At 38.3% G+C, this 13,894-nt stretch overlaps 2 protein-coding genes across 4 annotated transcripts in view; one reads left to right on the forward strand and one right to left on the reverse strand.

The window, feature by feature from the left end:
* The window catches only part of stk17a (serine/threonine kinase 17a), a 64,250-nt gene extending 61,103 nt beyond the window's left edge, over positions 1-3,147 (forward strand). Inside the window, exon 7 of the mRNA XM_078418238.1 lies at positions 1,148-3,147. Coding sequence (XP_078274364.1) covers positions 1,148-1,448 — 301 coding nt within the window. The 3' untranslated portion in view covers positions 1,449-3,147. The remainder of the gene's footprint in view (positions 1-1,147) is intronic.
* coa1 (cytochrome C oxidase assembly factor 1) overlaps positions 1,534-13,894 on the reverse strand; it is a 50,950-nt gene continuing 38,589 nt past the window's right edge. For all 3 annotated transcript variants that reach the window (XM_078418252.1, XM_078418261.1, XM_078418269.1), the window contains 4 exons: positions 11,196-11,306; positions 9,203-9,354; positions 8,474-8,550; positions 1,534-6,285 (listed from right to left, as the gene is read on the reverse strand). In XM_078418252.1, the coding sequence (XP_078274378.1) occupies positions 6,198-6,285; positions 8,474-8,550; positions 9,203-9,354; positions 11,196-11,289 (411 nt within the window). In that variant the 5' untranslated portion in view covers positions 11,290-11,306 and the 3' untranslated portion in view covers positions 1,534-6,197. The remainder of the gene's footprint in view (positions 6,286-8,473; positions 8,551-9,202; positions 9,355-11,195; positions 11,307-13,894) is intronic.

A 13,894-nucleotide genomic window follows, 5' to 3' on the forward strand; every position in this document is an offset into this window, starting at 1 on the left:
GAGGAGCACCTGTATATTGCTAGTTTGTGCTGCTCTTGTACAATCAGATTGGCATATTGACAGTTTACAAGTCTGTGCTACTCAAAACTCCAAAACTAATTGCACTCTGCTTCTTTCTCAATCTTCTGTCTTCATTTGCTTCAAACATTCTTTAAAGCTGCTGACATATTTGCCTTGGATCTCTTTGTTGCAAAACATTTTGTTCACAAACAAATCTGTGAAAGTAATTTACTTTGAATACAACCTTTTCTGTCTCCACTGCTCTAGTGGAATTAGGGTTGAAAACATCTACCCTCAGCCATTGTTTGCCATTCTTGTCTTCATAGAATCATAGAGCCATTCAGCACCAAACAGGCCCAATGGGCCACTATGTACATGCTGGTCAAGTTGGCTTTCTGGGCTTGTTTTCCTCCATTTGGCCCATAGTCCTCTAAATCCTTCCTATCAACATCTCTCCAAATCTCTTTCATCCTAATTTATGTATGCTATATGCCTCAAAAGATTTAATGTTCTTTATCTAACACTTTTTAAATTCTGTACTTTTTTAATTGTACTTTTCTGTACTTTTATATAATTTATATTAATTTATAAAACGTGTTATTTTTCTACTCATAAAACATAATATAATACAAACTAGTATTTTGGCCAAAGTTTGTTGCCAAAATATCATGGTCTCTACTAATCCACACCCTTTTATTTAATGGAATTAGGGTTGAAACTATCTATCCTCATCCATTCTTACCATCATAGAATTATAGAGCAATACAGCATGAAACGGACCCTATTCACTCATTCCCTCATTTATCTCTAAAATTGCATCACCTTGCCTAATTTGTGTCCATAATTACAAAGTGAATCCAGCTGTTTCTCCTTTCCACTAACTAGTCTTTATCTTCAGGAAGTCTTCATAGATTACTAAACCTCTATTTTTGTTTTATTAACAAATATTGTGATTGAGTTTTTAATGCTCAAAAACAAGTTATCTTCTTACAACCTGGTAAGGACTCTTGAGGAACACCTCAACCTTCCTCCACTTCCAGCTGTGTGTGTGTGTGTGTGGTGACATGCCCCATTGCCTGTTATTTAATTTTGTGCATTTTTGCAGAGATGTTTAACTTATTTCTGCTTTATCTATTTTCTTTGTCAGAGAACGAGCTTTAGCTGAGGAGTGTCTTGAGCACCCATGGTTGGCACACGAATGCGATGAAACTGGATTTGTCACTGAAAGCTCAGTCGGCCCCCTCGAATCCAGTGTTTCAGAAGAATCAGAAAGGCAAAGTCAAGAAACTGAGGAGCTTATTGTCATGGCATCATACACACTGGGACAGTGTAGACAGTCTGAGAAAGAAAACGGACTAAAAACAGACCAAAAGGCCATTTCCAAACGCTTCAAGTTTGAAGAGCCCTTCAACACCTTACAGGAGATTTCGGGAGAGTTTATCTATTGAGTAATGAGATGAAGCACTCTATATTTGACAGTACTTTTTATTTTAATAACAAACTCTATCACAAAAGACTTCAGTTTCCTCTGCGGATATTCAAGTTTTAATGTCTTTAATGTCCAAACACCAAAAATTAATGTGCCTATCTTATGGATTTAATATGCGTGAAATGCTCAGACTAAAGCCAAACAGAGAGCTGTAAAGGGTAGTATATAATTGATGAACATTTTGAGGTGCACAGTCCGTGTTGGTTTCACAAAGGGCGGCTAGCTGTGTATTGTGGGGGAATTATTGGTTCTATTTGCACAGTGGGTGGTGAGTGATTGTGGAGGCTGGTGAATAAAAATTCTGAATAGATCCTTCAAGCCATTGTAGTTAGCAATATATTTTAAACATGCAATACTTGTGAATAATGCACTTGATACTTCGTAGGGAATCTGAAAATATCTGTTTTCTGCAAAAAATGTTCACAAATAATGCACGTTTGACTTTGTTACAAACTAGAACTATTCGCAACATTCCTTAATTTTTTTATGTATACATGATTTGTATAACTAGACTTGGTTTTCTTGATGGCTTTTGTCATACTTGAATTATCTATCTTTTGAATAATATTGTTTGTATATGTATTTTTGTTCAAATGGTTTTTATGATATTTTGCTCAAGATTCCAATGATAGGTGTAGCTGTTTGTGCCTTGCAGATTAGAAATTAATATAGTATTCATTGTGCAAATGACTGCAAAATAGTTTAGTTAAATGTACAGCGATTTGTTTATTATTGGTAACCTGGATAACGTTTTGGAACAATGAACAAATTTTATTGGTTTTGATTAGTTGGAAAGCTTTTAAGAAATCACTTTTCTAAATACATTTATTTAACCTGCATAAAATGAAATGCCCATACTACTCTCTGCAGGCAATTGAATAGAGTACAATACTTTATTGTACTGTGCAATAGTCATTACAGGAGGCTTGTCTCGAGAGGTTCACGCTAATGGATTAAGTAAAAAGTTCTGTTCAGCAGCTGGTGTTCATGCCAAGTTGTATTCCAATTCCTAATTGTATAGCACTAATGTATTAATCTTTTGCTACACTCTCCGTCTTTTTTAAAAATTAACTCAGGGATCCTTGACCACAGTCACATTTTAATTATGTTTTTACAAAGTAAAGATTTTTTTGTAAGGTGATCTTAGTCTTGAATCTTAAGTTCTGTTTTTGTTCATTTCCCCACATCTCCTTACCCAATACCCATTCACAATAAAACGCTGCTCATTCTTATGCAAATGTTAACGTGAAAATGAGCAGCTAGATTGAATATTTGGCTCTCTTCAGACCCTGAAGTATCTAATCTGGAACTTCCAGTCTGCAGAATTCATCTGCAAGTGGTGCTCAATGCATCCTTAGCTGAACGAACAGTTCATTGTGCTACTGAAAATGTTTGTTTCTGTATTTAAAAAGTTAGCCAGTGTTCCTGATGTAAATTTCCCTCTGAGTTTAAGATAGCAATATTTTCTTGATTATCTTGTTATTTTCTGAACAATGTTGTGTTGAACTTTGCCTTTATTTTCAGAACAATACTGTAACATTAATCAACTGCTAGTCAGTGCTTGTACCTATGATATTGTGAAAACATATTCCACGAGGGAAATACAGCAGTTTCTGTATTCTTATCAAAGATGTGTATAATTCCTTTAATAAACATATCTGGATGCTTATTGATTTTTTTTGTGTCGTGTGGTTTACTACCATTGTTGAGAACATGACAATTTTTAAAGAGTTTGGGACATGGGGCTGAATCATGCTGGACCAAGACTTGTGTTTTTCTGGAAGAGGTGTACTACAGCTGAGGGGAGTTGTAGCAGGGTGCCTCGGGCAGCAAAATGCCAAACTCCTGTCCTGAGAATGCACTCTTGCGTTGCTGCTGTCAAAGACATCTGAAGTATTTAAAAAGATATCTGACATTTAAAACCTATTCATATATATATATATATATATATATATTTAAAACACTAATCACAAAGAATAAAAAGTGTAATAACCTGTGCATTTTTATCCTCAGGATTACAAATTGTGCTTAATGATGAGTCCGTACCTGGTTTCCAGCTGATCTTGGACCTCTGCATTTCAACACGCATGCATGGAAATCCAAGATGTTCTGGACATCATGGAACTGCAAGCCGCAGGTAAGCACTGTTTTGACCAATACAAATCTGCAGCTGTCTTGTCTATCTACTAACCAGGATGTTTGATTGGTACCTTAGCACTGTAAATAATATCGGGGCTAATTCTTGACTGAAGGATCTCTGTCATGTACTTTTGTGCCTCACCTGAGTCCACTGCCAGAGAATGGAACTGCATGGGAGTGATTCAAGCTAATGTGGATAATTGTCTAAATCTGTTAAAAAAATTCTCAACAGGCAGCAAAACTGGACTATTGATTTTCAATATTTATGGTAGCAAGTACTGTACTGATAACCAAGTGAAAACTTCCAGATGGAAATGGCAGACACACATGGTTAACTAATGCTAGGCACATCACCTTCAAGTTTGTAGCCTCATTTAAATTTTTTTTAAACAAGCTATGGACACTAAACATGAAATTTGCTGATTTTTCCACATCAGAATCAGAATTACCTTTATTGTCATCCAAAAAAAACAAGTCTTTTGGACGAGATTTCGTCACCCACAAGATTGTGCAAAGTTCTGCACCAAACTTGGGCAGGGAATAATAATGGTCCCCTCTTTATGGTTCTGCTTAAATGACTGTATAATAGCCACACTTGACCATGCTCAACTGCTCACCCATTTAGCAGATAAATGGGTAACCTCTCCATCAATGTCAACAAGGTGAATAAGCTGGTTATCAACTTTGGGAAACATGGTGGAGTACATGCCCCAATCAGCATCAATGGTGCCAAAATAGAATGGTTGAGAGCTTCAACTTCCCTGGCGATAATATTACAAACGATCGGTTGTGGACCAACCACTGGTCCAACGGCCAAGACGGCACAACACCTCTACTTCATTAGGAGTGAGGAAATTTGCCATGTCTCTAATGACTATTACAAACTACGGATGCACTATTGACAGCATACTGTCAGATTGCATCAGATTGGTGTGGGAGTAGCTCTGCCCAAGATTGCAAGAAGTTGTCGATGTAGTCCAGTCCACCATATGGATCGGACTCCTCACCATTGACTCTATCTACACCTAACACTGCATTAGAATAGCAGCCAACATTATCAAAGACTGTCCCACCCCGCTTATTCCCTCTCCTTGCTCCTGTTGGGCAGAGGGTACAGAGGCTTTAAAGCGTGCACCACCAAATTCTGAAACGGCTTTTTCCCTTGTAATCAGGCTTTTAAATGATCTTTCCATGAGCTAGGAAACTGTCCAATTCATCGTTTATCCCCTTGAGGACATTTGACTTTGTCTATGGAATTGATGCACTACAATGCTGAGAACTGTATTCCGCACTCTATCTTCCCCTTTGTCGATTTGACGATTGTATTTATGCAGAGTACTATCTGCATATGATGAAAGAGTGGGTCGACTGGGCTTGTATTCACTGGAATTTAGAAGGATGAGAGGAGATCTTCTAGAAACATATAAAATTCTTAAAGGATTGGACAGGCTAGATGCAGGAAAAATGTTCCTGATGTGGGGGGAGATCTTATTGAGCAGTATTAAAATATGAAGGGTCTGGGGAAAGTAGAAAGGTAGAAAAGTTCCTTTGGCATACAGGTTAGAAACCTAGGGATGTAGATTGAAAGTAATTGGTAGATGGATGAGGGAAGATACCTTGGTCGATAGAGGTCCAGCACTCATTGCCCAAAACAGTGGTGGTAGGAGAAACCTTCATCGCATTTAAACAGTACCGGAATGTATATTTGAAGAGTAACGACGAGCATATGTAACTAGTGTTGGAAGATGGAAGTAGCCTAGGTAACACTTTATCAAATACAACAGATTGTAAATTTTCCATAATTCTAAACATTCATTCCCTCCACCACTCTCACACTGAGAGTGTCATCTATAAAACACATTTACTCGCCTAATAAGACGTCTCCGAATCTGCTTGTATAGTTTTCCCAGATAATCGTCACAATCTTTTGGTGCACTTTATTTGATGCTGGAGTTGAATGAATGCACACCATATAAATTTCCCTTTAGCAGTATACTTTCAAATGGTGATCAAGCTTTCTTTTGAATTTATTTCCCAAAACTTGGCTGTTATTGCTTGGCTATCCCTCCAAATTATTCTAGAATATTTCATGAAATTATTTCTTGTTTGAGACTGAAAGATGAAAACCATTTAATATTTGCAAATTGGACAAGGAAGTATAATAAATGAGTATAAGTAATATCCTTTCCACTCCTGAGCACTGTAACAAAGTACTTTCTCTTTTCCACAATTTTGAGTTTGTTATAGTTGGGTTCATTAATTAAGGTAACCAGTATTTTATAGAATTGTCATTTATTGCTAGAAGAATGTGTCTTGCTGGAAATCACAGGACAAGAAATATCTTTGCATTAAACTGAAATTGAAAACCCAGTCATCTTAGAATGTTACGGTAATTTCTGGATGAACTAGTGCTCAATCTTCACCAATCATTTTTAAAGTATTTTTTACATATCAGAAGGTGAGCACATTTTGAAATTTATAGATATACGAAATGGGCATCCTGTTACCTCCAGGACTCTGTTCATTTGATAAAGTCCAATAAGCACTTTTGAAAGTCATTGCACATGCATTAGCTTTGGTCTTCAGCCTTGGTCACGGAGAAAACTGAAAAGTGTTGGCCATCGAGCAATTGTAAAATGGCCTCTTGTAGGAACCATCTGCCAAAAGAAAAGAATATGGATAAAGTTATAACTAATAATTCTTCAACAAAATGATGTTCCTTCATTAAAGAATGTTTGTTGAGTTACGGTTAGGTGCTATGTAAATGAAAGTCATAAGTTGTCAGATACTGGAAATGTGAAATGAAAATAGAAAATGTTGGAAACACTCGGGTCATCTGTGGAAAGATAAATTGTTAATGTTGAGTTCAAGCCTTCATCAGAACTGCTAAGTGCTACATTGTACCTGTAATTGCCACTCACAATCACAGTACTTTCTCCAAATACTTTGCAGTCTTTTCTCTTCTCAAAATAATTCAAGCAGAAAAAAAGCAGAGGGCAAAGGAAGCAGCCCATGGATAAATTGAAACAGATCTCAGTTTGAGCCACAGAATCATACAGCACAGAAACAGGCTCTTCGGGTCCTTGGCAAACATCGAGTACCCATCAATATTAATCCCATTTCTTAACAATTGGTTCATACCCTTCCATGCATTTCCAATTCAAATGTTCATCTGATAATTAAATGTGAGAAAACTTTTCTCCATAAACTCCTATGGCAATGCATTACAAACCATGGCAGGGCTCTGGGAAGTGTTGTAGAGCAGAGGGATCTAAGGGTGCAGGTACATTGTTCCTTGAAAGAGGCATCACTGGTAGATAGGGTGGTCAATAAGGTTTTTGGTACATTGGCCTTCATCAATGAGAGTATTGAGTATAGAAGTTGGTGTGTTGTATTTAGTTTTGGTCACCCTGTTATAGGGAAGATGATGTTAAGCTGAAAAGTGTGCAGAGATTTAGGAGGGCCTGAGCTACAGGGAGAAGTGGGGCAGGATATGACTTTATTCCTTGAAGCACAAGAGGATGAGAAGTGATCTCGAGAGGAATAATAGGATAAATGCATAGTCTTTTACCCAGAGTAGGGGAATCAAGAACCATAGGTTTAAGGGGTGGGGGGGAATAGGAACTTGAAGGGAAACCTATGCACGGAAAGGGTGGTAGGTGTATGAAACGAGCTGCCGGAGGAGGTCGTTTACGCACGTACTATCACAATATTTAAAAAGCATTTGGACAGGTGTATGGATTTGATGGGTTTGGAGGTTTTTGGACCAAAGGAAGGCAGGTAGGACATGTAGATAGGGGAAAGTTGGGCTGAGGGGCCTGTTTCCACACTGTATCACTCTAAATTACAACTATCCTATGGATAAAAGGTTGTTCTTCAGATCCCATCTGAATATCCCTTTACCCTATATGCACTTTAAAAAAAAAAAGTTTTTTCAGTTGAACTCCATCACACCTTCCCTTCTCATGGCGGTGTAAAGACCAAACTTAGATGAACGCCTTTCTACTTGTTCTTCAAAATCAAGGATGACTTGTTTGCGCTGCAGGTTTGTAGGCAACTATGAGGTTAATATACTACCCTCAGGCTCTGCCACAGATGGGGCAGAAGTAGCTTGATGGTACCAATAAACGGGTGGCATATGAAAGGATGTGTCATTCTGCCACACACACTGGGTTTCTGTGTGCTCTTGATCATCACTCTGCCAAAGATAATACAACAGGGTGGCACAACTGCTCAAGCTGTTGCTTTGCAGTGCCAGAGACCTCTGTTTGATCCTGACCTCAGGTGCTCTCTATGTGGAGTTTGCATGTTCTCCCTGTGATGTGCATAGGTTTCCTCCATGTGCATAGGTTTCCTCCCATATCACAAAGTCATGCGGGTTTCTGGGTTAATTGGCTTCTGTAAAGCAATTTTTTTTAAATATAATTTATTTCCTAGGCTTAAATCTCTTGCATCCTGTTTTAGCCATGTTAAACCAGTCTGTAATTCCCATCCTTGATCCTACTTGGCTGAACAATTTTTTAAAAAGAAGCTATTTACACTTGCATTTGTTTAAACTCGTCACCACATATAAAAATATTTTTTTGTTTATGATGAATAAAAATGCCATTGCAAACAGCATCTAGTCTTGAACCTAACCATTTATATCTCCCTGGACAATTTAAGGAACCTTGGATTAACACAATTTCTGCCTACATAAAGATTGAAGCCGTTCTCTTAAAATATTAATCTTCAATGTTTTTCATTCTTTGTAACATTACGAATGGGACAAAAACAAACACAACGTATAAACTTTTCAAAAGAACATTTTAGCATTCAATTTGTTAGATAAACGCTAAATATTACCTTTTCTGTACAGTGTCTCTAATACAATAGGCGTGGAGATAACCAGCTGATTTACTTCCACATACTGGAATTATAATCTGTAAACAAGAGGCGTAATCATTAGGAAATTAATATTTTTGCAAAAGATCATATGGCAAATTAACTGTATAGATTATGTTCGGTTATTTTAATTGTCCAGGCCCCACTTCCAACTATTGTTCATCAAATAGTCTGTTTACTGTAGCATAGCATCCCAAATAAAACTAAAACTGAGAAGCTGAATATTTAAATCTAGAAGTATGAACACTACCATGTATTAACATGGCAGATGAAAACCACTTAGTGGAAATGCTGCTTTATGTCGAAGGAACCGACAATTCACATGCATAGACATAGAGTGAAAAAATATATAGTCGGGCGGCACGGTAGCGCAGCGGTAGAGTTGCTGCTTTACAGCAAATGCAGCGCCGGAGACTCAGGTTCGATCCTGACTACGGGTGCTGCACTGTAAGGAGTTTGTACGTTCTCCCCGTGACCTGCGTGGGTTTTCTCCGAGATCTTCGGTTTCCTCCCACACTCCAAAGACGTACAGGTATGAGGGTTAATTGACTGGGTAAAATGTAAAAAATTGTCCCTAGTGTGTGTAGGATAGTGTTAATGTGCGGGGATCGCTGGGCGGCGCGGACTTGGTGGGCCGAAAAGGCCTGTTTCCGCGCTGTATATATATGATATGATATGATAACACTGTACCCTTGCACTTATTCCATCCACGCGGTTGTTTCTGTTGGTAAGTTTGATATTTCTGATCTGGAGAGGAGGGGCTCCCAAGGCATCCAGTGCTATGTCATTTTTCTTGAGCTCTTCAATTGCCAACTTGTAATATTCTGACTTGGCAAAATTTTCTATGCAATCACAGAATCATAAGCAAGATCTACAAGCATGAACACTGTACAGGTGGCCCCCATGTTATGTCAATCATGATACTGAAATTCACAAATCATTACCCAAAAACCCAAGACACAAAATAAAATTTACCATTGCTGAACGTATGAGATGGACAAAAATAAGAACAATTAACTTAAAATAACCACAATGTGAAAGAAACCACGTTTTTGCTTTTTCCTCTTGCATCTCTGGATGAGATGCAAATAATGTGGCTATTTTAAGCAATGTTTCTCCTCAAACAAGGAGACCAAAAGTGTCCTCAGTTTGCAGCACATTGTACAGCTGCAGCAGGATTTCCCTGTTTGCGCAGTAATCAACCAGAACCAGAATCTCACTTGCAATAAAAAGTAACATTCCATTTGCATTCCTAACAACTTGATATACCTGCAAAGTAACTTAGTGGTATGCTGCCAAATTTCCCCCCAAAGCTGCATATAAACATTATTCTGATCCTTTATTTCTACTGCTAAAGTATCTCCTACCACTGCACTTTTTTTTAGGCACATATGCATAATTTTGGCCCACTCACTTAAGTTACCACTTTGCAGACTTTATGTTCTCCTCCCACCTTGTTTTCATGCTTTGCATGAAACAAATTCGACCCCATTATTTATGGTTTGTCAACCATTACCCATAAATAGCAACAATTGCAGTCCGTAGACATTCCAAGCAAGCCATCATTTGCCAATTTCTGGAGGGAGAAATTCCAGATCTCCACCAACTATTGATTAAAATTATGCTTCCTAGCATCATCCCTCAGCTTTAATTTTACCTTTATAATGTTACTTTGGGCTCACCTGTCAATTTGCAAGTGAGCAGATATTTCATGGACATTGTAGATAATTGTCGATAAGCTTACGCAGTTGAGTGAAATGGCTGAGGGACTGGTAAATGGTGTGAGAAGAACTGATTATTAGGATTGTACTATCCTATAGTATAAAAATCCAGTCTAAATCATATTAGCCCATGACTGCCAACAATGGGGAGTATCTGTTCAGCCAATTGAGTACTTGAGAAACCATAAATTGGTAGTCTTGTACTTTGTCGAAGAGTCAGAGTGATACAGAGTGGCAACAGGCCCTCCAGCCCAACTCGCCCACACAGCCAACAATGTCCCAGCTACACTGGTCCCACTTGCCTGCGCTTGGTCCATATCCCTCCAAGCCTGTCCTACATGTACAAGTACATGTCTAACTGTTTCTTAAACGATGGGATGGTCCCAGCCTCAACTACCTCCTCTGGCAGCTTGTTCCATACACCCACCACCCTTTGTGTGAAATCCTAGGATGCACTCAAAAGCATTAATTTCCCATCTAATTTACTCTGTTGGCAAGTCTCCAATATTTACTATGGCAACAAGACGGAATCAGTAATTAAACATTGAGCAAATCGCGACTATGAACTTGCATTTTATCACTGCACAGTACACCATTTAGCAGTCAAACATGCTTTTGCATGATATTTGCAAAACAATGTGATAGCAAAGATTCTGAGCTTTAATAAAGAAGTAACAATTCTCAATGTCACTACAAACACCCATGTTTGCAGTACGAATATTTCAAAATCTGAAGTGACATGAGCCCTTACATGAATAAGCTCAGTTCATAGCCAGTCTAAAATTTTTCAATCTTTATATTAAAAAAATTGTGACTATTTTCAGATAGGAGGCAGTATTCATGCTATCAAATCTATTAACAGTATAGTATAGTATTTGTTAACGTGCTTAGAACAGGTGATTGCATTTTTAAAAATGGCACTGGATTTGAAAATAGATTTAACATGTCATGTTTGTACTTGCGTTGCATAAGGTAGTACATTACTGCACATCCTCCTCCAGAGACTATTCCCAAATAGATTGCCATCTGTTGTAAAGCACGTATTGAAATGGGCATCGTGAAAACTTCAGAGACTAAAAGGAGGAAAATAGGATTTTAATGAAGTGTGGTTTTAATATCACATACATGTTAATTAACAGAGATACCATATTTTTAAAAAAGCATACCTAGATATTTGACAACTCTGCACTTATAAAGCCTATTGCAAATACGAAAGAAACAGCTGGTTAATCTTTCATTCAACATCTTACGTTGAAGTGGATTCTCCAGAAAGATCATATGAAAAAGCATATATCTATCTTTCTCTTTTTTGATAACAAACAGCTATGTGATTTCAGAACTTTGGTATTTTAACATTTTGAGTGCAACAGCAGACTTTCCGTGCTGCCATGAGTTTGGAGATAATAAGATGGTACATTCCCAGTCATAACTAAAACTGGAATAAATTTATGGAGAGCATCCATTTTGTCTGTGTCAAAAATTCTTTTTACTGATTTTTGTGGTGAAAATTCTGGATATGAATAGTTCAAACATGAAAAGGATACTGTGTGGGAGGGAGGGCCCAACATATGGTCACACATGCAATTTAAGCCTTTATTTATCATTCAAACAAAATGTATATGTTAAGTGCCTCCTCCACAGTAAAAGGCAGTCAAACATTTGCCATCACCAAAACAGGTAAATCTTAAAAAGCTGCAAAATGCATTATGAAAATGTAAAACGCTCCATTCTAACTCTCCACTGTAATTAACAGAATACTAACTCGATTGGATGGATGTGTCTTCAGCTGTGACGGACAAGATTTTTCTACAATTAACAGAATAGACTCAAGCCTATAATAGATTAACACTGATCTCCCATGTAAAGTGAACATAAAAATAATACCGTATATTGGAATCTATCATTTATTCTGTTTATTGTGTTCCTTTCTCTCTCCTTCTCATCCACCCATTCTGTCCTGCCCCATACCCCACCCCATTACCAAGTCTCTTCCCCATTCCCTAACTAGCTGCATTTGTCTATCATTTCTCCTTATTTGTTTGATGTATCGTCTTCCTTACTTATCCAAATTCAGCATTTACAGCATTGTGTCTCTACTATTAACCTTTTCTGTATCTATTTCCACTCTCCCCTCTCCTCGACCACAATCAGCTTCATTTGCCCCCCATTTTTTCCTCTTTCCCTATCTGTCTCATCCTATCACCCACCAGCTGCCAATACCCCTCCCTATCCCAACACCATCTGCCCATCATCTCACCTGGTTCCACCTTTCGCCTACTACTCTATCTCACATCTCCCTCTCACTTTATACTGGCTATCTCCCCTTTCCACATTCAGTCCTGATGCAGGGTCTCAGCCGGAATTGCCAACTATTCCTCTGCCTCTGCTAAGTGTTCCAGTAGTTTGGTTTTTGCTCCAGACTCCAGCATCCACAGTCTCTTGTGTCTCCACTTGTTTCTTTTAACCAGCTGTGTGTGTGGGGCCTTGTTACAGACAAATTAATTAGAAAATAGTCTATGCCTTTATTCCTGCTATCAACATGCATGACTCCACACTTTGCTACACTATATTCCATCTGCCACTTCTATGCCCACTATCCCAACCTGTCCAAGTCCTTCTGCAGAGTCCCTGCTTTCTCTACACTACCTGCCCCTCCATCTATTTTTGTATCATCCACAAATTTGGCCAAAAAACCTTCAATCCCCTCATCTAAATCATTAATATATAACATGACGAGTAGTGGTCTCAGCACCGACCCATATACCCACCACCGGTTTTCTCCCACATCACAAAGATGTGAGGGTTTATAGGTTAATTGATCTCTAAAAATTGCCGCTCATGTTTAGGGCGTGGAGGAGAAAGTGGAATAACATAGAACTTGTGTGAACAGCTGATCGATGGTCGGTGTGGACTCGGTGGGCCGAACAACCTGTTCCAATGCTGTACCATGAAACTAGATGGCTTCATATTTATCCACATTACCCACACCGGGGTCTCTCAGCATCCTCATCACAGCCCACACTCCCACACAACTTAGTGTCATCCACAAATGTAAAGCTAGCATTGTACATTTAATTTTATCATCCAAATCATGAATGCATATTGTAATTAGCTGCAGCCCAAGCACAGAACTTTGCAGTTCCCATCAATCACCACCACTCAAAGGAGACCTGTTTATTTTTGGTCTGTTTTCTGACTGCCAACTAGTTCTCAATCCATGCCAGTATACTAACCTCATCCCATGTGGAAAAGTCTGGCTGCTGCAATGGTCTTGGCAGAAAGTTCTTTAAACAATGTTCTTCCTATGGATACCTTCCACCAATGTCCCCATTTGAACCCAGCACAACAGGTCCTGATGCGCCATCAGAGGGACAGTCATCTTTGTGCTCAGACATTTGTGGTGGCCTGACTTTATTTAATGTGCAGACTTTTCCACAGTCCCAAAAATTTGGTAGTTTAAAAAACTCTTAGCGGGCTGAAGCATTTAAAGTGAATAGTTGTATAAAATATAGACAGTCCTCCTCAACCCTATAATTTAACAGGAAAATGCATTTTATAGGCAAACATTCCAGCAGGGAAAATTAACAAGCTGCTTTTCTTTATTCCACACCATCACCATAATTTCCAAACAGTTCAACAATAATATGAGTGCTTTTAGAGA

Source organism: Rhinoraja longicauda, chromosome 2 (assembly GCF_053455715.1).
Source record: "Rhinoraja longicauda isolate Sanriku21f chromosome 2, sRhiLon1.1, whole genome shotgun sequence".
Taxonomy (NCBI): Eukaryota; Metazoa; Chordata; class Chondrichthyes; order Rajiformes; family Arhynchobatidae; genus Rhinoraja; species Rhinoraja longicauda.